The 24,551-nt window shown below is 42.0% G+C and overlaps 1 protein-coding gene across 1 annotated transcript in view; it reads right to left on the bottom strand.

Annotated features, from left to right (window-relative positions):
• The window catches only part of KCNAB2 (potassium voltage-gated channel subfamily A regulatory beta subunit 2), a 56,244-nt gene extending 32,412 nt beyond the window's left edge, over positions 1 to 23,832 (bottom strand). Inside the window, 4 exon segments of the mRNA XM_044671237.1 lie at positions 2,466 to 2,545; positions 10,530 to 10,567; positions 11,508 to 11,551; positions 23,443 to 23,832. Coding sequence (XP_044527172.1) covers positions 2,466 to 2,545; positions 10,530 to 10,567; positions 11,508 to 11,551; positions 23,443 to 23,654 — 374 coding nt within the window. The 5' untranslated portion in view covers positions 23,655 to 23,832.
• Between the last annotated feature and the right edge of the window lie 719 nt (positions 23,833 to 24,551).

The raw sequence follows: 24,551 nt of genomic DNA, 5'->3' as shown, positions 1-24,551 counted from the left end.
TTAATTAGAAGGTCAGTAAACCAATGAAAAAGGACACCGACCCAAGTCCTCTAATGATATGGGCCTGCCTCAGTGGGAGTAATAGTGCCCAAAGCCAAAGAAAGCAAGTTGTTGTCATTTCAGCCATCAGTCATTGCAGATCCTAGCAACTCCATACATGCAGTGCATTCTTGTTGTTTAGCCATGCCTGATTCTTCATGACTCCATTTGGGGTTTTCTTGGTAAAGATATTAGACTGGTTTGTCATTTCCTTTTCCAGCTCATTTTTATGGATAAGGAAATTGAGTCAAAAAGAGTTAAATGACTTGCCCAGGGTCACCCAACAAGTCAGTATCTGAGGCTGGATTTGAACTCAGGAATTTCTGACTCCAGGTCCAATATTGTCCACAATGAGATCCATTATGCCTTATATGAAATGAATTCAAAGTCCCTCATCATCCTGGATGCCCTCTTCAGGTCACCCAATATTCTATAAGCAGGTGCTCAGAACTGAACTGGATGCTCCAGATAAGGCCAGATAAGGGCAATGTACAGCAGGACTCTCGTCTCCCCGTTACTGAAAGCTACGCCCCTCCTAATGCAGTCCAAGAGGGCATCTGCTTCTTTGGCTATCACATTCCCTTGCTGTGACAGTAAGCTCATATTGACTTTGACATCTTGAATCTTTTTTTAGAACACCTCAAACAGTCAATCAATAAACATTTATGTTGATTGGAACATATTTACTATGTGCCAGGCACTGTGCTAAGTGCTGGGGACACTAAAGGAGAGAAATGATGGTCTCTGTCTCCGGGAGCTCACAATCAAATGTTCCCTAACTAGGCTTCTGCCATCTTATTCTTGTGAAGCTGATGACTTTTTTTTGTATCTAAGGGAAAGATTTCATATTTATTCTCACTGGATTTCCCCTTATTAAATCCAGGCTGTGCTATTGCCAGTCAAGATCCTCTTGTCATTGGCCATGTTAGCCATCTTTCTCAGCTTGGGGTCATTTAACAATGATTTGAGCATGCCGTTTGTTCTGTTAGCTAAGTAATTGATGAAATTGTTACACAGCCCATGGTCAAGCCAGATCCCTCTCCATTGGAGATCGCCTGCCATATTGATGCCAAATCATCAACAATCACTCTGAGGTCAGCCAATCACCTAGCTTTGAATCCCTCCAACTGTATCAGATAGTGTGGTCCATAGCTTTCCAGATCCTCCACAAAAGTACCATGAGGTGCTTTACATGTTACAAGAGTAACATGAGATACTTCTATCAAAAGCGTTGATAAAATCTAGGTAAATCATATCCAGGAATCCACTGCTAAGCACAGTGCCTGGCACACAGAAGGTGCTTAATAAATGTTTATTGGCTACTGATCTGATCATAAAAGAAAATGAGGAGAGGTTGGCATGACCTGTCCTTGATTAGACCCTGCTGATGCTGATGCCCTTTCTGGATGTTTGCAACCATACCTTTAACGACACGTTTTAGGGTTTTCCCAGGAGTTGAAGTCAAAGTCACTGGTCTCTAACTAGCAGACTCGAAGACCTGCTGCTCTCCTCTCTCTTCTCTCCTCTTCTCTTCTTCTTCTCTCTCTCTCTCCCTCTCCTTCTCTCTCTCCCCATCTCCTTTTCTCTCTCCTCTCCTCTCCTCTCCCTCCCTATTGGAGGGAATAGAATTCATGATAGTTTCTCTTTTGTGGTTCCTCTACCTTTTGGAGGATGAATCTGTCACTAAGGCAAGTTAGGAAGTTATTATGATTTCTAGGAGATATCTGGCTAGTTGAAGTTCCCCGCCAACGTTATGCCATGTCTCTGTGGCAGGCCTGTGATCTGTTTCCCAAATGCCTGGCATCCATCTCCTTTTCTGCATTGATGCTTTGTAGTAAACTCCAATGACAAACCTCACTTGTATCTCCCTCCAAAGACCTTTATCCTTTCTCTTTCAGTCATGTTTCTCCCCTCTGCCTCTACTACATTCCCTCTAGAAAGCAATTTAAAGTAAAAAACAAATTGGACGGGAACCCTATTTATGACTCTCCTGGAGCCATGGTGGGCTCCGCATACCATCTCAAATGTCTCCATGGTGTACTGGAGCCAGCTCGTGCCTCAGTGAATACTCAGTATGAGCTTTTACACCTTGAAAATTGGCAAATGCTACAAGCACCTGATTGATTTTTTTGTTGATTGTCTAGAATTAGGAAAGTGATGGAGAAAATGTTAACAATGCAGGTTAAACTTTAAAAGTATTGTGTGTGCACTGTGTGCCCCTGTAGCCCCCAAAAGCTGATTGTTAACTATTTACCAGCATATTCTTGCACGGTCTCTTATTGTTTAGCCATAGAAAAATCATCAACAGAGAGCAAGCTCCCTGGTCTTGATGGATTCCTAAGAAAGGGTGGTACAGAAAAAGTATCTCGTGAAAAAAGGAAAGGAAACACCACTGTTTCTTTCTGCAATCTAAGAAGGATACTTACTTTCCAGCAGCATAGACTTCGGCTGTATCAAACAGGTTGATTCCGTTATCATAAGCCAAGGTCATCAGCTGTTCTGCCATCTGAAAAGAGAGGAGAGGGTGATTAGAAAGGAAGACATTGGTCCAGATGGCTTTGAATTTCCAGGAGACTCTCAAATGTAAACCATTTGTCATAGATCATTGGTCTAGAGCTGGAAGGGACCTCACAGGCAATCTGGTCTAACTCTCCCGCTTTTTGTGAGGCCCAGAGGTGAAGAGACCTGCCCAAGGTCACAAAGCTAATACGTGGGCAGAGCTGGGACTGGAGATCAGCTTCTACCTATGGCCTGGAGTTCAGCAGTCTATCCTGTCATCCACTCTACCTCAGGGCTTGGCTGCAGATTACTGGCTTGAGTTGGGTTCTGTTTGGCAAATGCATTTGCCAATATCTCAAGGCAAGAAAGATACAGGATGTTGGGTCTACCATAAACACTTTATCAATAAACTCATCCCGAGTGGGCAACGCGTATTAAAAATACTTAGATGGCTCTTCAAATTGTAAAGGGCTGTATACAAAGGTCAGGTACTTTTAAAAATCCTTACCTTTTGTGTATTGGTTCTAAGGCAGGAGAGTGGTAAGGGCTAGTGACTTGCCTATGATCATATAACTAGGAATTGTCTAAGGTCAGATTTGAATCCAGGACCTCCCATATCCAGGTCTGTTTATCTACTGATAAACTGATAAAAGATCTACTGATCTTCTAGTTGCCTTGCAAAGGTTGGTTAATATTATCTTTAGAGCATCATCATCATCTGTGTCCTCTTTGACACAGATAGCCTCCCATCAGTCTACATCACAACCCAGCCACACTTCTCCATCTTGTGTGATTCTTGGTCATATTTCCCTCTGGGTCTTCCAAAGAGAGCCTACCTGGTATATGCTGGGGGCCTTCTTCTAGGTCTTTAGGTTAAACATCTCCTGGGTTCTGGTGCAGATTGTTTGCCTTCGATCTTGTTATCTGACCAGCCCATCTTCCTTTCTAAATTTTTCATAATATTTAAAGTTTTCTAATGCTGTATCCTTTACTTTGAAAGGTATCACAATGCAATCAAAGACCAATAGGAGATCAATAAGCTAGTGTACAAGCATTTATTGAGCCCTTACTGTGTACCAGGCACTATGCTAAGTGCCAAGAGCTTACACAGAAAGACAAAACCACTTCTTCCCTTGAAGAACTCAGTCTGATGAGAGAGTCACTATGTACATGGCTAGGTATAAACATGATGTATTCAGAATAGATGGAAGGTTGCCTTAGAGGAGCGATGGGCAAACTTTTTAAAGAGGGGGCCAAAGGAATGGAAATGCTCATCTGTCAGTCTGTTTCTAAAGCAACTCTTGAAGTTTCATTGTATTGTATCCTACTCATTGTATTCTTCAGATTAGGAATAAAGTCCTGCAGGCGGGTGGGACATTTCAGGGGGCCACATCTGGCCTGAGGGCTATAGTTTGCCCATCACTGCCTTAGAAGGAAGATTCTAGCACCTGGGGGACTGGGAAAGGCCTCCTGCAGAAGGTGGGATTTGGGTTGAGTCTTTTTTTTTAAACCCTTAATTTCTGTGTATTGGCTCCTGTGGAAGAGTGGTAAGGGTGGGCAATGGGGGTCAAGTGACTTGCCCAGGGTCACACAGCTGAGAAGTGTCTGAGGCCAGATTTGAACCTAGGACCTCCTGTCTCTAGGCCTGACTCTCAATCCACTGAGCTACCCAGCTGCCCCCTGGGTTGAGTCTTGAAGGAAGCTGGGGAGATAGGAGGAGGCGATGAGGAGGCAAGGCATTCCCAGCATAGCAGACAGCCAGTTGTAAATGCATGAAGTTGGACAACGGACTATCCTGGGCAGTCAGTCAATCAATAAATACTTATTAAGAACCTATGGAGCAGCTAGGTGGCTCAGTAGACACTTCCTAGCTGTGTGTGACTCTGGGTAAGTCACTTAACCCCAACTGCCTAGCCATTATTGCTCTTTTGCTTTGTAACTGATACTTAATATCAGTTCTAGGACAGAAGATAAGGTTTTGGTCTTTTTTTTTTAAAGACACTATTATGTGCCGGGTACTGTCTTAAGGCCTGGCAACAGAAAGAAGGCAGAATCACTGGACATAGACTATATAGAAGGGTCTTAAGTGTGTTAAATCTAGAAACAGGGAGAGGCTGGGTTGTGATGGGCTTTAAATGTGAAATGATAAGGGTCCCAGCAAAGAGATTCTCAGGAACAGGGAATTGGGAAAAAAGAAGAGAAATCCGATTGGCCTGTGAGAAAGATGTCCAATAAGTTATCTATTTTGGCCAGATGGCCCATTTGCAAGGTTAGTGCTAGCCATGGGTCAGTGTGATAGATTTAGTTTTCATTTAAGCAAATAATGTACAATTATCTCTGATTCTAAGGCAGGATAACATCTCCACTAAATCAAAGCAAGGCAACCGAAATTATTCTCTGCTGTGGCCCTGCTGGAATTTGAGCCCTGGATTGGAATGTGTCCAGGGATGCAAAAGGATCCCTTCTCTGGTACTGGTGAGTTCTTTTCTTCCCATGAAGGCCAATGATGCAAACAGACAGCTAATGGCAGAACTATTGGGAGATGCTGGCAGATCTCAATTTCTCTAAATTAATGAAAGGGGAGCTGATTACATCCAGTTCCTCTCAACATACTTTTATTAAACACATACTACATTAATTCTGGGGATACCAAGAAAGCTACAATCCTAGCCTGCTCTCACGGAGCTTATTATACTATAATGTGGGGAGGGACAAGTACTCCCCCCCAAAGTATGACACGCAGGAGAGATAAGTGCTAAGGAGCAGCCTGGGCAAAATGCTATAAGAAATTAAAGGATGGCAAGACCATGCAGGGGGAGAGGATGGCATCAGGGAAAGCTTTAGCTCAGGAGATGGTATCTGAATTGAGCCCTGGAGGGAGGGAGAGACCTTGAGCACCTCAAGACATGGGGATGGGGGCAGCTGGGTAGCACAGTGGATAGAATACCAGGCCTGGAGCCTGGGTTCAAATCTGACCTGAAATGCTTCCTAGCTGTGTGACCCTGATTAAGTCAATTAACCCCATTTGCCTAGCCTTTGCACTGCTGTCTTGGAGTTATTACTAAGACAGAAGGTAAAAGTTTGCCTCCAAAAGAGATGAGGCTGAAGGGAGAGTTCGTTCTAGGTAAAGGGAATGGCATAAACGAAGGGGCTGAAAGTATGGCTGTGCCGCTGAATGTCTAAAAGGGAATGAATTAAGGTTAGGGTAGGTTGGGGTACAGAATGGCTGGTGAAAAGTTGGCATTTAATAAATGCTTGTTCAATGATTGACTAAGACCAGATTGTGACAGGTCTCGAATGGTAGAGACAGTAGTTTATATTTAGTTTGGCAGGGAAGTGATAGAGTCCTAGTGATGTGTCAGGAAGATTACTATTTCAGTCATGTAGGCAAGAATCATGGAATTTCAGAGCTGGAAGTGGTGGCCTTAAAGATCAGCTGCTCTAACTTTACACTTTGCAAAAGATGAAGCTGAAGCAAGAGGTCAACTCAATATAGTCACTAAGAGTTTTCTTAAAAAAAGCTTTCCTTTCTGTCTCAGTGACAACTCTAAGGAAGAAGGGCAAAGGCTAGAAAAATAGGGTTAAGTGACTTGTCCGGGCTCATACAGTTAGGAAGTGTCTGAGGTCAAATTTGAACCTAGGACCTCCCAGCTTCAGGCCTGGAGCTTTATCCAAGGTGCTACATAGCTGCCTGTATCAAGCATTTATTAAGTGCTTACTATGTGCCAGGCACTACATTAAGCTCTTTTTACAAATATTATCTCATTTGACCCCCACGAACATCCTGTGAAGTAGGTACTGTTATTATCCCCATTTTACAGTTGAGGAAACTGAGGTAGAAGGTTGCCCAGGGTCACATAGTGAAAAAAAATCAAACACAACATCTTCATGTTCATGGGACAATTTATGATACACTAGGACATGAAGTAGGATTTTTCTTTGCTAAGCTATGCTATACATGGATATACAAGTCATTATGAGTTGAAAAATGAGCATAAAAATGTTGTTTCTTATACATGTGAGGCAGAATTTGAACCTAGGTCTTCCTGACTCTATGCCCAAAGCTCTATATATTACCCCACTTAGCAGGCAGTTCTATTAAATGCTTTCTATGTGCCCAAGGTAATAAGCTGGAACTTGAACTCGGGTCCTTCAACTCCAAATCCAGAGCTCTCTTGTCAAAAGGAGAAGTGGACCTGGATTAGGGTGGGTTCAGTGGGCCAGGGGAAGGGGCAAGAGCTTTCGGAGGTAGAAATGCCAGGACTTGGTAACTAGGAAAGAGGAGACTAGCTCCAAATGACTGATACTTGGAATGGATTGTTTGGAATTTAGAAATCTGATTGGATTTCCTAATTTTATTTAGTTCATTGTTGTTTTGCCATCCACGTCTTCATACACCATGGCCCATAGCTATCCATAAGGCTTTCTCAGCAAGGACACTGGAGTGGTTTGCTATTTTCTTCTCCAGTGGATCTTTTTTTCAGGCAATCAGAAGTGAAGTGACTTGCCCATGTTCACACAGCTAGGAAGTGTTGGAGGCCAAATTTGAACTTGCGTCTTCCTGACTCCAGGTCCATTGCTCTTGACCACTGAGCCATCGCTGCTTCTATATTTACTTAGGGTGATATTAAAATGAGTTTGTGTTCCTTGAGTGCTGGGTGACTCTGGGGGAAGTACCCAAGAAATGTGCTAGAAGGCAGGGAAAGCTCTCCTGAATTTATTAATTTTGATTTAAAACAAAATAGTTGTCACAAATTATTCATCAAATACTTGACCATAGTTATCAGATTTACACCCCCTTGCCTTCATATTCTCTTCTATTGATTAAATGTCCCCAATTCTTTCAAGCATTTCTTCACAATGGAATGGATTCAGGACTTTTCACCATCCTAGGCACTCGTCTGGACAACCCTCCAGCTTACTGATGTCCTCCTGAACTATGGAACTTAGTACTGTGCAAGTGGAAAATTTGCCACACCTGAACTACATTCCCAGCATCCTTTTAAGTTACGTCCTCATTTGACAAACAGAGGCTTGGGAGATAAATTTGGCTGAGACTCATGCTGCGGGGCTCTTTTTGGGTTTTGCTTTTGGTAAAGTACTGCAGGTGTGAGTCTCTGGCTCTCTCTTTGCTCTGCTCACTTGACTGAAAGAATCCTTTCTTTTACCTTTCTTTTTGATTCTTATTAAATCCTATATATTTTTAAAAACTAGGAGTATTTATTAATTTTTACTCCTACAATACGGAAGATGATTCTTCAGAGAAGATCTTTTAATGGCAGAGGGTGACAGGAACACCACAATCTTAGTCCTGGGCACATATGAAGTGTTTACAAAATTCCCTTTAAGGGATGTGGTTAAGTGGATAGAGTGCCAGGCCTAGAGATGGTAGGTCCTGGATTCAAATCTGGTCTCAGACACTTTCTAGCTGTGTGACCTTAGGCAAGTCACTTTGCCTTTGTTGCTCTTCTGTTTTAGAGTCAGAAGTGTTTAGAAAATGAAAAACAAAAATTCCCTTTACCTGAGAAGAGCATGGATAATAGAGAATGGACTACAGAGTTTGGGGCCATGCGTTACCCCATCACTACTGACATAGAGCTCCATTTGTCTATAAGTATATAAGAAGAGGTTTAGTTGACTCATGGGAATCACCATAAATTATGTCTATGGTAACCCATTTGGCAATGAAAAAATGAAATTATTTATGTTTGATATGACTTGTTCTTAGTGAACCCATGCTAACTCCTAATGATCGCTGCTTTCTTTTCCAAGTACTCACAAACTGGATGGTTTCATTGGTCAGGATGGTATAATTCCTGGGGTTGTCAGCATAATTATATATATCCTAATTTTAAGAAATATTTTTTGTCCAAGATATCCGATCCTAAAACCAGGGGATCATAGAGTTGGAAGGGATCTTTGAGGTTAAATGGTCTAAAACCCATTTGAATGATAAATTACCTGTATATAATATGCTTGATAAATGATCATCTGGCCTCAGATTAAAGTCCTCCAGTGACAAGGAAATCATTAATGACCGAGACCGTCCATTTCAACTTTTGACTACTTTTTCTGTTTTCTTTTGGTCTTTATGGAGCTCTTCTGTTCACTGTTTTAATTCTCCCAGCTAGGGCCATCCAGAAGTAATATCCTATGGCACAAGTTACTAACTATGCAACTAATACAGTTACAGAACTAAACTGGCTATAGAACTAATCTGAATGAAGCAACTTAAATTTTTAAAAATATGATGAAATAATTAGAAAAGTAAAAACTAATGAATTTAATAATTTAAAAAAGTAATTAAAAAAGCAATTCTGCTTTGATATAGTTTCCCAAAGAAGTCACAAACTGAGCAATCTTTGCAAAATGGGACAAATTCTCAGCTGAATTCATCTATTAATTTTTATATTAATGTCTCCTTTTCACATTTTCAAGTTGTACACTCCCCACCCCAGGGAAAGGTAAGGACAGTTTTGGATATGTTGCTGCATATAATTTTTAGAAATTAAGGGAAAGACAAGGTGGAGCAGCTTTGGGATCAGGAAGACTGAGGTTCAAGGTTTATCTTTGACACAAACTATTGGTGTGAATAAGGGAAAGACACCTCTCAGTACTCTAGGTAATTCTCTTAAAACTCTAGAACACATGAGCTGCTGGTCTGCCTTTGTTGGAGGGAGTTTACACACTTGGACATCCCTAGCCTGATGAAATTATTTGTTGTTGCTCAGTTGTTTTCAATAGTATCCTACTCTTGACTCCATTTAGGGCTTTCTTGGCAAAGATACTGAGATGGTTTGCCATTTCCTTCTCCAGCTTTTTTGACAAATGAGGAAACTGAGGCATACAAGGTTAAATGACTTGCCCAGGGTCATACTGCTAGAACTTATCTAAAGCTAGATTTGAATTCAGGAAGATGAGTCTTCTTGACTCTAGGTCCAGCATTCTATTCACTGTGCCACCTAGTTGCCTACATATGGATAAAAAACTTTAAAGAAACAGAATTCTTGTTTTTTTCCTGTGACCATATGTAACCCTAAAATCCAACTACTAGAGGAAACCTGACATGCATCTGGATTCAAGACAAATATACAGAGTAAACAGGAATTTATAAATAGGTAGTCCATTTGTGATTTTGGTAAAATGGAGATAATTACAGCATCGACCTCCCAAGGCTATTGTGAGGATCAAATGAGATAATATACATAGTAGGTGCTTAATAAATGTTTATTCTTTTCCCTAGGGATACTAGGGTTGAGAGAAAATGGTAAAAGGAATAATAAGAATAGGAACAATGGTAATAATAAAAATAGGAATAATAGGAATAATAGTAATAAAAATAAGAACAACAGGAATAGGAATAATAGAAATAAATATAATTGTAATGTAATAAAAATAGGAAAAAGTAATAGGAATAATAAAAATTGGAAGAGAAATAATGAAATATTATTTTCAATTCTCTCTGGTCCTTTATCTTTTGAGATTATAAATGTTTAATATGTGAAACCTGGTGTTTTGTGTTAGATCCCTAAACAAGTCAAAAAAAGCAAACAAATCCTAGGTCTTGTCCTCAGGGAGCTTACACTCCAGAAGGTATGAGTGTGGAAGATAGTGGGAAGAAGCCAGATTAGGAGTCAGAGAACTTGGATTCAAATCCTAACCTTGAAACTCACCAATTGTGTGTCCTAGATAAATCCCTCCCCTACCTGTCGTCTCAAGTTTCCTTATCTGTAAAAAATGAGGGCGGTAGATGAGATGGCCCCTAAGGTTCCATCCAGTTTCTAGTCTAGGAGTGTATGTAGAAAGATAACAAATATAGAGCTAAGTACTTTCAGAGGGAATGAAGGATGGCACTAGCACTTTGTGGCACCCGAGCTCAGCCTTGAAGGGATCATGGGATTCCAAAAGGAGGAAGAAATAGCCCTCTAGGGCTCCAAGGCAGGCTGTGTAAAGCCAGGAAGGACACCCCAGAAGCAGAAAAATATCCTTACCTCATCGGTGATCTGGCCTCCAAAGGTCACCCATGTTCCTGCAAGGGAGACAAATACACACGTGAGAGTTTCTGAACTAGCAAGTTGTTGGTACAGTGTCTGCAGGTCCTCCTGGACCCTAGAGTCCGTTAAGAACATTACCAGTCAGAGAGTGATATATCTAGGAAGGTGGCTGTCCCTCTTTGCTCAGAGCATGGGCAGTCCATGGTTCAGGGCTCGTCCTTGCTCATGCACATGTGAAGTTTTGGTGCTGTGGGGGGTGGATTCTCTTTACACGTAGAGAATCGGTGATCTACAGAATACACAAAAGACTGAATTCTCAGTGGGACTCCTATAGTCACAGAGCCAGGCTGTAATGTAAAGGGATGCCAGGCCATCCTTCCAAATACCAAAGAGAACCCAAGGGCTCCCTCATTCTAGAGGAGGGGGTTGGCGTGTATATGGCAGAAAGGGGGACAGGATTCTAAGAGCCCTCAGAGGCCATCTAATTCGATTTGTATCTGAAGAATCCCCTTGACAACATCTTTTGACAAGGGGGTTACCCAGCCTTCATTTGAAGACTTCCAGGGAACAGGGAACTCTTCGTCACCTCCTGAGGAGTTCTCCTGATAGTTTTCATTGTGTGTGTATTTGTGAAGGTGACGGGAGGGTGGGAGGTTTTTCCATTTGGCCAAATCTTATCTGGTGGAAGGAGAATTGGCTTCCCAGAAGGAAGGGGGGTCCTTTGGATAATGGCCAGACTCCTTCCTCTGAGTCCCAGATGCAAACATTCAGTAGATGTCTCTCTCCTCAGCTCAGAAGGGCTCTGCTGTCATGGCAACGGAGGAGCCCTGGGTTCAGCTGCCTTGACATCTCCAGAAGGTTCCCTTCCCAGGTGGCCAGAGAGTCGTGCTGCCTCCTTGGGCAGAGAAGTCCCCTCCCGTGGCTAGACATTGCTGGACACAGCATTAAGCCTGAACCTGGGGAGAGGCAACTCACCGAGACCCAGGCAGGAGACACGCAATCCGGACTTTCCTAGATTCCTGCAAAATAAATATCTTGTGTTAGTCCGTGCTCGCCGAGGAATCGAGGCATCATTACATTTTCCATTGCTATGAATACAGGACAACGCCAACAGTAATGGGATGACAAGTGCTAAGCTCTGAAGGGAATGGATAGTCAATGTGAAGATTTAGTACTCTCAAAAATCAAGCCAGTTTCCTGGGTAGCTTAGCTCGGAAGACCGTAAAGTATTTTAACAATATGGGCCATTATTATTACTATGATTCATCTAGGCTAGTTGATAGGTTCATGATATACCTAGAGCTAAAGTGGTCAGGTAGGCCAACCCCCTCATTTTACAAATGGGGATAAAGAGGCCCAGGGAAGGGAAGGGTCTCATACATAGGAACGAGCAGAGTTAGGGAGTTGAACCCATGTTCAATGACTTTAAATTTCATGTTCTTTCGGTCATATTACATTAGAACATACTATATATCCTTCCATCAGTGAAGAAGGCAATATTTCTGGATGAGTAGCATCCTGGGATCTTAGATTTGGAAGGGATCTTAATTTAAAACCAGAGATTCCTGTCTTTTATTATTATTTTTAAACCCTGATTTATCTTTCTTAGAATCAATACTGTGTATTGGATCCAAGGCAGAAGAGAGGTGAGGGTTAGGCAATGGGGGTTAAGGGACTTGCCCAGGGTCACACAGCTAGGAAGTGTCTGAGGCCAGATTTGAACCCAGGACCTCCTGTCTCTAGGCCTGGTTCTCAGTCCACTGAACTACCCAACTGCTCCTGCCTATCTCTTTTTAGAAATTTAATTCCTAAAATGATCAACTTAGCTATCAAACAAACAAATGTGGGCTTCTTCTTCCATGCCCCAAAAGGCTATAGGAAACCATCAACTTCTGTTAACAAAACAAACAAAACAAAATGTGTACATTGACTCTCATAAGGTAGCAACAGAATCATTCTTTCTTCACAACCCCTTTTGAAATCTGTCTGCCCTCCCCTCCTCTTCTTGGTATTTTTATGGATTTTTTCCCTGTTATTAAAAGAATCCTATCTTGAACATGATTATTGGGTCACTTTTCTATAGTTCTTTCTTCCCTAGATCTTCAGGAGATTAGTAATATAAGGATTATTATCTTGATTTTATGAATTAGAAAACTGAAGTCTGGGGAGATGAAATTTCTTTTTTATAAAACAAACCTCTTACTTTCTGTGTTAGTAACAACTCTAAGACAAAAGAGCAAGGCCTAGGTGGACAGGATTAAGCGACTTGCCTAGGGTCATACAGATAGGAAGTATCTGAGGGCAGATTTGAACCTGGGTCCTCTCAATCCCAGGACTGGTGCTTTATCTGCTGTGCCACCTAGCTGTCCCCTGAAGTTGTTTTTTAATAAATTATTAGACCAAAGACCAGAGCTGGAAGTGATCTCAGAGACCGTTAAGTCCAATACTTCCATTTTACAGATGAAAAAACTGAGGCTCAAAAAGACAATTTGTCTAAGGTCACACAGAAAGAGCTTGCATTTAAACCCAGAACCTATGGTTCTAAATTTAGTCCTTCTCCAATTACATTGCCTTGTTCCTCCAATAATAATAATGTCTTTAAAAAATTGTGAAGTTAAAAAAATGTATTGGAGCTGGGATTCTAATTTTGGATCCTTTAAGTCTAAACCCCAGTGGTCTTTACTCTATACTGATTACCTTGGCTGACTGGGCAGTCTATTATTGTTACAGTGATGTGTCTTCAAGCCCAGCGTAGCTTGGCCAATCAAGAGAGAATCTCCCTTGAGGTGGTGGGCAACAGTGGTTAGACCTATTTTGGCCCAAAGAAATGAAGCAACTTTGAGAATGAGGCAGCAGCTGAGCCAGGAAGAAAAGCCATGTTCTCCCTCTTGCTTCGTGAGGGCTGTGCTGCCCCCTGATTAGTTGGTTATTCCTGTTCCCAGATGGAGGAAGCCAAGTCTGAGGGTGGCGGAAGTAATTTGTGCTGTGGGTGCATCCATCTGTGCACCAGGCTGAACCACAGACCTGGGATGCAATGTGCAGCCAGGGCTTGGATGGTGGGGTGGGCTGGAGAGCCTCAGATATCCAGTTCACTTTCAGGTCGGAAGCAGGAAAAACTAGTCTTAATTAGGCAGAAGAGGAGTGAGAAACAGCTGCTGTCGGCCGCCCTGGGCTGTGAATAGGGGTCCTCGTGGCCTCCCGCATTTTCTGAAGGATGCTCAGCAGCCTGGCTCATCCCTGGCAAAATAGACACAACCCCCACGTGTTCTGCTGCGCTTGTGGTGGTAGGAGTTATTACTAGCCTTCAGGAGCCATAATATAATAATAATTACAACTAGCATTTAATTATTATATACTTACTATGTGCCAGGAGCTTTATAAATGTTATCTCATTTGAACTTCACAACAACTCTGAGAGGTAGGGGCTATTATTAGCCTCATTTCATAGTTAAGGAAACTGAGGCAGGCAGAGGATAAATAATTGTCTGAGGTAACATAATCAGTAAGTATCTAAGAATGGATTTGAACTCAAGCCTTTCTGATTCCAGGTTCAGCACGTTACCCCCTATTCTACATCTAATTGCCCCTGAATTTCTCTCCAAGGAACTATGTTCTTTTAGTCCCATCTCAAGGTTACTGGGCAAACTGGTCGAAGATTCTTGTTCTTGTTCTCCTCCTCCTCCTCCTTTTTTTCCTCCTCCTCCTCCTTCTTGCTTACTGATCACCAATACAACTACTAGTCTAGGGTGCTCTGAAGATGCCAAGGAAACCTGATGGACAGAACAAATGGATATGAAAACCCAGGCTCGAATCCCAATTTGGACACTTACAACTTGTATGATCTTGCCTTCCCTGGGCACTTAAAAATTATTTATTTAAAAATATTTTTCCACATTTACATGATTCATTTTCTTTGCTTCCCCTCTCCCAGAGCCAACAAGCAATTCCACTGAGTTGTACGAATGTTGTTACTTGATAATACCTATTTCTATATTATTCATTTTTGCTAGAAAGCATTTTTTTCAAGGCCTAAACCCCAAGTCACAGCCCCATATTACACATGTGATAAGTGATGTCATATGTTTTGCTTTTGCATCTCTACTCCCATAGTTCTCTCAATGTGGATAGCATTCTTTTACATAAGTCCTTCAGGAGTGGCAGGGCAATTTCATGGCAGAGTCCCAATCTGACTTTCTGCAGATCTTTTTCCATTCTGCACTGCCCTCATGATCCTCTCTCTCCGTTGTCCCCTAACTTGTGTCTTTCCTGAGATCGCTTTCCTTCCATCCACTGTATAAGATGTCCCAAAAGTCTCAGTGTAGTTTTCAGCTTTAGTAACTTTTTAAGTGTAAGTGCTACAATCTTATATAAAAAAATCACTTGAAAGTTTAAGTATTTACATTTTTTGTACATATTCAGTTTTGTGATTTTTAAATATTTTATTAGAGACAGTCCCCTGCCCTCAAGGAACTTACAATCTAATAGAAGAGATGACAAGCAGACAAATATATACAAAAGAGCTATAGTTGGGATAACTCAGAAATAATCCAAATTGCGAGGGCTCTAGAATTGAGAGGGGTTGGGAAGGCCCCTTAGCTTGACCACCTCAGTGGCTTCGACTCTCTCCATTAGGCTTAAAAAAAAAACCTTACCTTCTGTCTTAAAATCAATACTATGTATTGGTACCAAGGCAGAAGAGTAGTAAATGCTAGGCAATGGGGGTTAACGTGATTAGCCCACGGTCACACAGCTAAGAAGTGTCTGAAGCTAGATCTGAACCTAGATCTCGTCTCTCTAGGCTTGGCTCCCAATCCATTGAGATACCCAGATGCCCCCTTCCCCAGTAGACTTTTAATGATTTCAGCGGGCAGGATTCTTCCTTAAACAAGCCTGCAGACCCAGCTGATTCCACTGCAGGGAGAATGTGCTTTGGGCTTTCTGAAGGGTCAGGGAGCAGAAGAATATATTCTCTGAATTTTTCCCTTGCCAAGTCAAAAAATCAAGTAGGTTTGATATATATCTCATCTGTAGATGAAAAAGGGAGGAAGGAGCTCTGAGTCTATGATGCCTTTATTTTTTTTTAAACAGCAAAATAATGCACATCAATTTATCTGGAAAAAAAATCAAGATTTTTCTTCTTAATTTTGACTAGGAAAAAAACAACCCCCCACCACAGCCCTGCACCTGGGCTGCAATGCTGGGTCTGGGCAATACACATGCAGCGTTTCTCTTGGCACGGCTGGCCGTGTTATTCATTGCCATAGGGAACCAGGACTGGGCTCTGATCGCTGAGGGACCCAGTGGAGGCTTCAACAAGCATCTGGAGTACTGACTGCATGACAAGTTAAGCCCTTACATACGCAGATGTGTCAAGGACGACTCCTCAGTCTGGATCCTGGGAGAGCCATTTACTTTACAGGTGGATGATGGGATGTCAGAGAGGACCTTCCAGGTCATCTAGACCCATCTCCTGATTTTATAGAGGATGGCACTAAAGCCCAGAAAAGGTACTGCCATCTCTCTGAGCATTCCACTTCTCAGTCTTGAAATTACCTTCAGATTCTCACTCTTCCTCCTCCCCAGAGCCCAGTCCTGCTTCTTCCTCAGCAGTCTCTCCCATTTGCTACTTATGTTGCGTGTGTATCCTTGGGCAAGTAAATCACTGTATCCTCCTAAGGCCTCAGTGTCCTCATCTGTAAAAGGAGAGGTTGGACAAGATGGCCACTGAAGTCTCTTCTAGTTTTAGGTCTATGATGCTACAAGTCACTTTCTTGGCCTCAGTTTCCTCATGTGTAAAACATGAGAGTCAGACTAGATGGCCTCTGAAGTCCCTTGTAGTTTTATAAGTTTTATAAGTCACTTAGCCATTCTTGACCTCAGTTTCCTCATCTGTAAAAAACGAGAAAGTCAGACTAGATGGTCTCTGAGGTTGCTTGTCTTTGTTCTCACAGCCTCAATCCTAGTTGAAGCCCCCATCATCTCTTGCCTTTACTAGCCTCCCGTCTGGTCTCTCTGTTTCAAGTCTCCATCTTCCTCCCCACGTCTTGGTGTCTTCTCTTCCATATAGTTATATGTGTACATGTTGTCTCCCCAACATGCGACCTGACAGAAGGTAAACTCCTTGTGCTTTCTTTTTGTCTTTGTATCTCCAGGCCCCTGCACAGAGCCTGGCACATTGTAGGTACTGAAAACATAATTGCTGATTGGTTGATAGACTGAGCTGGAAGGGACATTAGGATCTGTGTCAAACTGTCTCGTTTTACAGATGAAGAAACTGAAGTCCAGAGACCTTGTTTAAGGACAGCAGTATTGAGATTTGAACTCATGTTAAGGTCATGGATTTCGATGGAACTAAGAGGTCATCTAGTCCAACTCTCTCATTTTACAGATGGGGGAACTGAGGCCAAGAAAGGCGAAGTGACTTATAGCATCATAGGCCTAAAATTAGAAGGCACTTCAGAGAGCACCTAGTCCAAACCCCTCAATGAGGAATATGGGCCCAGAGGTTGCAGTGACTTTTCTTGTCCAAGGACACATATATCCTAAGTGACAGAGCTAAAATTTGAACGCCTGTATTTTGACTTGAAATCCAAGACTCTTATCACTACATCTTACTTACAGAGATCCAGATAATCCTCACAGGATTACAGGCTCTCAGACCGCAGTGATAGCTACTTTCTTTCTCTGTGTCTCTGTCTTCCTCCTCCTCACTCCTCTGTCTCTCTGTCTCTGTGTTGACTTGTAATTTCATCAATATATGGGGGAAGTCCTGGGGAGGAAACTCTCTCCCTTCTTTGGTGAAGATCAGGAACTCCTTTTTTTATACGTCATAAGCTGTCTAGCCTAATATATAATCATAACCTGTAAGAGAGCTGCCTAGATAATTGAGATCTTAAGTTAATTGCTTAAGGTCACACAGCCAGTATATATCAGAGACAAGACTTGAACTCAGGTCTTCTTGATTCCAAGGCTGGCTCTCTATCACTATGCTACATTGCCTCTAGTCTTACACACATGGATATCAATATGTTCCATATGTATACATGTGTTGTTGAGTTTAACAAAACACAAGTTTGCTTAAAAGCATTTCTGAGTAACTTGAAAGCATTTTCTCAATCAGTGGTACTAGAAGTAACTATCATTTGGGGTTCTGCAAAAGCTTTTTATTTTAAAAAGGGTTCCTCATACTCCAGACGGTTGGGAGCCACTGACTTGGGCAAGGTAGACAACTTCCAGGCAATCAACTTGGAGGCAAATACATATATTACAGATTCAAGATTGAAACAGAACGTCTGTGATTAGTTTTTTTTTTTAAAAAGAGGTGGGTTATTATGTGATAGAAGGGGCCCTGGACTGGACATCAGAAATTGCTGTTGTTCAGCCATTTTTCAGTCATGTCTGACTCTTTGTGACCCTATTTGGGGTGTTCTTGGCAAAGATACTGGAGTGATTTGCCATTTTCCTTCTCTAGCTCATTTGATAGATGAGAAAACTCAGGGAAAACAGGGTTAAATGACTTGCCCAGGGTCATATAGGGTTTGAGGCCATATTTGAACTCGTCTTTTTTTTTTTTTTTTAACTCTAACCCTTCCACTTTTGAATCAATACTATGTATTGGTTCCAAGGCAGAAGAGTGGTAAGGGCTAGGCAATGGGGGTTAAGTGACTTGCCCAGGGTCACACAGTTAGAAAGTGTCTGAGGCCAGATTTGAACCCAGGACCTCCCATCTCTAGGTCTGGTTCTCAATCAACTTAGCTACCCAGCTGCCCCCTGAAGTCTTCCTGACTCCAGGTCTAGAGCTCTATCCATTGTACCACCTAGCTTCCCCGGCTGGATCTGGGTTCAAATCTTGCCTTGTTCCTTATTGTACATGTAAGGCTAGGCAATTAAAAAAAAAACAGTATGAGCCCCAGTTCAAAAGGAAGGATCTTTAAAGTTCCTTCCAGTTCCTCTGATTTATGGAAAATAAAAATTCTGGACTAAATAGAGTTTGCAGCAAACAATGTGAAGTGTCTTCATCAGTGACCCACAAAAGATTTTATATATATATAAAGCTCCCTCATTCTCCCTTTTTATATTCAGAGAGCATGTTCTATATAAAATCATATATTTTTCTCTCTATATATAAATATCACTTCCATTTACTTTAATCCTTTACAGTGTCATGGTGCTTTTATATCCACTATCTTACTGAGCCTCATAACTAGCAGGCGTCATTGTCTTCATTATTAAAAACTCAATTTTTTGTTATTTTGAATTTGACAAACACCAACAGATACGGAAAGTTCCGTAAATAAAAACATAAAAGGATGACTGTTAACGAAGTGGCAAATTTCTAATATTTACAGCTTGTTCTTTTGTTCTCTTAAAAGTATTAAATTCATCATGCCAGTTTCAAAGCTGTCCTGCTTGCTTGTCTCTTTTTGAACTTCCTTCTGTTCCGTTCTGTGCATCTTTTTTCTCCTAGAGAACACCCTTTATTTCACCACATGCAAAATTTGAAAGAGCACAAAGACCTGACTCTGACTTGCAGTGGCCCATGGACAATCAATATGTTCTCCATTTTTCAGTGAATCTGGACATCCTAAGGACCAACTTAGGCTTCCAGGCAATGCTATTCTAAGCACCTGAACTTCCCTAGAAGGGACCAACTTCTCACATTCTGATAAGAACCTCTTCCACCACAGAGCCCTACAGAGCCCTGCAAGCTTCTAATACTATCCTAGTTGTCTGGACTCCCTTTGTCATCTGCATTTTAAACACGGGTGCTTTGATGACCCTCTTTTCTTTCTTCTTCTGTTTCGGCATCATATCACTATTCTCTGACTTCCCTCCAAGCCCCTTCCCCTGCAAATTTAATAAAAAGAAACAAGCATGATCCCCATTTTTGAAGAAAGAAAGGCTATGAAGACACTGGCATCCTTGCAGTCACAGAGCAGGTGAATGACAGGGCAAGGCTCAGTTTTAAACTACGGTCCTTCGAGGCTTCTGTCCCTTCTATTATTCTTCATCTGACATACTCTGATGGTGACCATCCTTACCAGTCTCAGGAAACATGATGTTAAGGGTATGTCCTCAAATTTCCTTCCTGTTCTTATTTTACTAGAGTGAGACGCAGCCCATCTTTGTGAGATGGGGTCCTGGTATTTAGAGTGAACAAGACCAGGGACCCAGGATTCTTGCTGTTATTCTGCCAGCCATCCAGAAGGATAACTGAACAAAAACTAGGACGTGGCCTGATCCCACGATTGCTCTGCTCAAGTTAAAATGATGGTATTAGTCCTGCCATCAGCTGCCAGGCAGAAGGAGAGGGAACCGGAAGGGACAGCTTCTCCCTAGGCTGAAATCTTAAAGGAAGACTTCTTACTAGAGGGGGAAAATATAGATCAACAAATTCTGGGGTGATCTAAGCCCCACTAGCTAACACATAGCTGCCTCCAAACTTTCAAAATGGGAAAGTCAACTTTCCTACTGTTTTCTCCCTAATTAAAACTTGACATAATGATAAAACAGCTGATTGAAAGTCTCTAAAAGCAAACGGCTTCGGCCTTCATTAATTCTGCTTCAGATCTTTCCGGCAGCATGGAAAAAATAGCTAATGAGGACTCATTAGAATAACCTTTGGCCAGAGAAATCATTGGTGTGCATCGTGTAACCACTGAATATTTCACTCCTGTTAAATATTTCACCTCCGACCCATGCAATGAGTTTTATTTCTTTGATATGTTCGAGATTCTTTTGATAAGAATGCAATTTCTTAAACTTTGCCAATGCTGGGCAGATTAGAGGTAGCTTGCCATGAAATGATAAGGCAGTGTAGTTTTAATCACTCTAAAGGACTTAGGGAAGGGAGAATCTGGAAAGCACAGTACCAATATTCCTGGGACCTGCTGGCATCGAGACTGGGCAGAATGATACTGAATAGAAAGGATGATCTCTCACCTTTGGGAATTTGCATGCCTGGAGAGTTACCCCAACTGCTGTTAGGAAAATTCCCTTTCTAAATACAGGTGATCTAAGGCTAAATTAGGTAAACCACAGGCTGGAGGCATTTGTGTCTTAAATGGCTTATTGTGTAGGCTCAGGAAATCTTCAATAACCATACCGGGTATTGACAGAACAGTCCATGAGTGGGCATGGACAGGGTGGGGAGCTTTCTCTAGGTTCTAGCAATTGGTGGCCACAATTATAAGCAAAGCTGCTTTCTACCTTATACTACCAATCTTCTCTGGATCTCCCAGGAACCGCGATCTCCTTGAAAACTACCTATCCCATAATGAATAAGCAGCCTTGCTAATTCCTGCTCCCAGGGTTCCGCTCCTTACATGGATGTATTCTGTAGAGAGGCAGCAACATGAATAATAGTACCTTGCCTTTGTCTAGTACAAAGATTCTCTAACCTGAGGACCCTAAGCTTGGTTTTAAAAAAATGTTTTGATAATTGTATCTCAATATAATTGTTTTCCTGTTATTCTATATGTTTTATTTTGTGCATTTAAGAACAATAATCTGAGAAGGGGACCATGAAATCCTGCCACCTGCGGTAAAAAGCCTTTGGTCTAGGGCTTTTTATGAGTTTCAAAGTTCTCTCTCCTCAATCATCTTATTGATAACCTTACAGTTGGATTAAAAGTTATGACTTATAAATCTCCAAGCGGATGTATCAATAATAGTCCCTGCTTATTGGTCACACAGATCATCTCCCAGGTTTCTTCTACAAGACATAGTTCCACTTTATTTTTTTTAACCCTTACCTTCTATCTTAAAATCAATACTAAGTTTTGGTTTCATGGCAGAAGATAGTGGTAAGGGCTAGGCAATGGGGGCTAAGTGACTTGCCCAGGGTCACATAGCTAGCAAGTGTCTGAAGTCAGAGTTGAACCCAGAACCCAAGAATGAATTAAAAAAACATTTATTTAGTGCTTACTATATGCCAAGAAGAAAAAGTTTAATTGGGATGATGAAGGTCTGTTAAATACCCCAATACACTGGCTAGTTAGAGACATTAAAAAAGCAAACCTGTTAATTTCCTTCAAGTCCAAGGCTACAACTTCCTATAATTCTGTAGGCTCTCAGCCTTGTGGACAAACGAGGAAGGGGTCTTTTGGTCAGAAAAGGTGACTACCTCTATTTTAAGTTTCATCCTGAGGAACATATGTAAATCTAGAAATGATTCTTTTAAAAGGAGGCAGGGATTTGGTTTGGGAGAACTTTATTTAAATCCCAATTTAAAACCAATTGCCTTAATCCCTCCATAAATTCTCTGGTTGGCTGCAATTTTCTGTTATAGAAGGCAGACCATTTTAGAGAATAATTGCCACAACTCGTGGCTTCTTCTGATACTGTTCATGTTTGAGAAACTCAAAAATAGCAATGCTTTGCCTGATTCCTGCTTGGAAATAAAGTTTCACTAATGAGAGGGCAGGAATCGGCAACTCAAATTTCTAGGCTAAAAATGGATGAGGGCCAGGAGAACACCTGCAGGGAAGGACTCCTATTTTCCACAGGGTGACTAGTTTTTGAAGCATTAATAACAGCTCACATTACTTTAGGGCTTTATATTTAATAAAGTATTCTCTTCCAACGAGATGGAATCTAAGTACTGGACTTGGTCTTGGTCCAGATCAATATGGAGAATCTTCCAATGTGGAGATTCCCTCCATTGATGCAGACTGGCTACTCTTTTGGAACTTAAGGGTCTTGGAGGGTTGCCTGGGAGGCTCTGAGATATTGCCTTAGGTATGGGACATAGGGATGTGCCTAACCTATGTTATCCATTGAGTATGCTAAGTATTACTTTTGCAGATGAGAAAACTGATGCACAAAGAAATTAAGTGAATTGTTTGTGGTCACACAGAGCTGAGACTTGAACTCAGGGCTGTAGATTCCACACTTGATGTTCCTACAATACCATACTGCCTCCCATTAATGATTGTCTTTGACTCAGAGGTCACACGGGCACCAAAAAGCACCAAAGCCCCAGCCCATATCATGTTGATTCCATCCCCAGTGGGCTACTTAATACAACTCCTGCAATATCTCATTAGCCATCAATCAGAAATCACATATTAAAGCATCTACTATGTCTGAAAACAGTTTCCTATCACAATTCTAGTAACAAAGAAAAAGAAGGGAAATAATTTCCAGGGTCTTCCCTTTGGCAGCTAGAAAGCCATATGGGACACTGTCTATTGTCCCCAGTTCACATTTCACTTAGTGATATAAATATGTTCAAATTACTGCCTGGACTATGAGAAATAAGACAGTCAACTCATGAAATACTTGTGAAAAATCAAACCTGGTTTGCCTGAAATTTGTCTGTGCTAAAGTTTAAGTCGCATTAAACATGACAACACGAACCTAAGGGGAACAGAATGGTCTAACTCATGTGTTCAGGGATCTGAGATTCATTTCTTTGCATATTTCATTACGCAGTGCACAAAAATGGAACTGATGTTACATGAGGTTAGCTGAAAATACATCACATATGCCCACTGCCCTTCCCCGGTGCCAGATCTCATCTATGGAGAGACCAGAACCGCAACGTTCTGGCATCCAATTCCCGGTCACAGAAGTTCAAAGAAAGAGGGAGAAACGAACAGGTGTCTTGATATTGGTTTTCCTGCAACTACCCAAGCACCTCATCAGGGTTTTTAAAGAATGCAAGGAGAAAATCTCTAGGGATATCCCTTCTGCTGCTGCAGGGAGGGCATGGAACTCGTGGCCGATGCTGGGGCTCATCTTTATTCCTCCACAAATTCACCAGGCCCTAAAAATAGCCCATCCCAGCTACACAACAGCATGAGCTGCCCAAGTAGGAAAGAGCAGAGATTTGCAGATCGAAACAATCTGACAAGGAATAGCTGGAAGCTCACCACTCCCCAAGGGGTAATCTGGCTTCTCCTCATACCTATATTTCATCCCAGGCTGCTTCATGTTGGGGTCGCTGGATGGAGGAACGTTGTGCACAGACAGCTGTCCCAGGCTCCGGGCCACCATGGCCACTGCCCGGAACTTGCTCCTGGTGCCCAGGCTGGGGCTGCCGGCATTCTGCCGACCAAGTCGGTCTTCAGCACCTCGGCCCTTCAGGCTATGTTCTGAACACACAAAAGACACCTGCATGGTGGCCACCTTTTTCTTTTGGGTTTCTCTATTTTTTTTTCCTTCTTCTTGTTTTGTTATCTATCAGAAGCAGCTTGTCTTCCAGAAGCTGGTTTCCCTTCTGGAATACAGTTTATTCATGGGGAGATGAAGAATCCAGAGTGCCACTCAAGGACTGTCAAAGGTAAAGTAGGAAAAAAAAAACCAACCCCGCAAAACCAGTAGCATCTTTTATTGGTTGATGTTTGAAAAAGGAAAAATATAAAATATCCAGGAATGTATCATAAAATACCTTGTTAAAGAAGACTTGCCAGGCCGATGGGTTGAGGCCATTTCATCTTCCTTTCACATCCCAACCGTGTCTGGGGAATGCCTTCCCTTTCCTTGTCAATCATGTGCTAAGCTCCCAGGCAGTTTTCAAAGTTTCATCTTGTTCTGTAATTCACCCAAGAATGGGCATTCTCCGAGATGAGTTTCTTGTAGGCATGAAGCAAAAAAAAAAATCTCTCAATCTCTCACTTCCTTTCGGAGAAGGGAGAAAATCCACTCACAGGTGCCGTGTCACAGTAGCTCCCATGCATGATGTAACTTGTACCCAGGAGCCCACAGGGGAGGGGCAAATATCCCCGGAGACGAGGGTGCCGAGTGTGCCCAGGCTTCGGCTGGGGCTGCTCCTTCACTGGTCTTCTCAGTGGCTTTCTGGAGGGGAACTGAATCATGACTACTGTGGTATGACAATGAATGCGGCTGAGCCCTCTCCTAAGTCAATTAGGTGACCAGTGAGCTGAGCAGGAAGAGTTTGGCAATCCATTATTAATGAATCGGGGATACACAGGGCTGTCTCTCCCCCTGATGGAGAACTCGGATGGCGGCCACTTGCTCCAGAGCCTATGTGAGCACACAGCTGCTCTGTGAGCT

Source organism: Gracilinanus agilis, chromosome 3 (genome assembly GCF_016433145.1).
Source record: "Gracilinanus agilis isolate LMUSP501 chromosome 3, AgileGrace, whole genome shotgun sequence".
Lineage (NCBI taxonomy): Eukaryota > Metazoa > Chordata > Mammalia > Didelphimorphia > Didelphidae > Gracilinanus > Gracilinanus agilis.
Note: the sequence above shows the minus strand (reverse complement) of the source record. Positions and strands in the feature narration are given on the sequence as shown.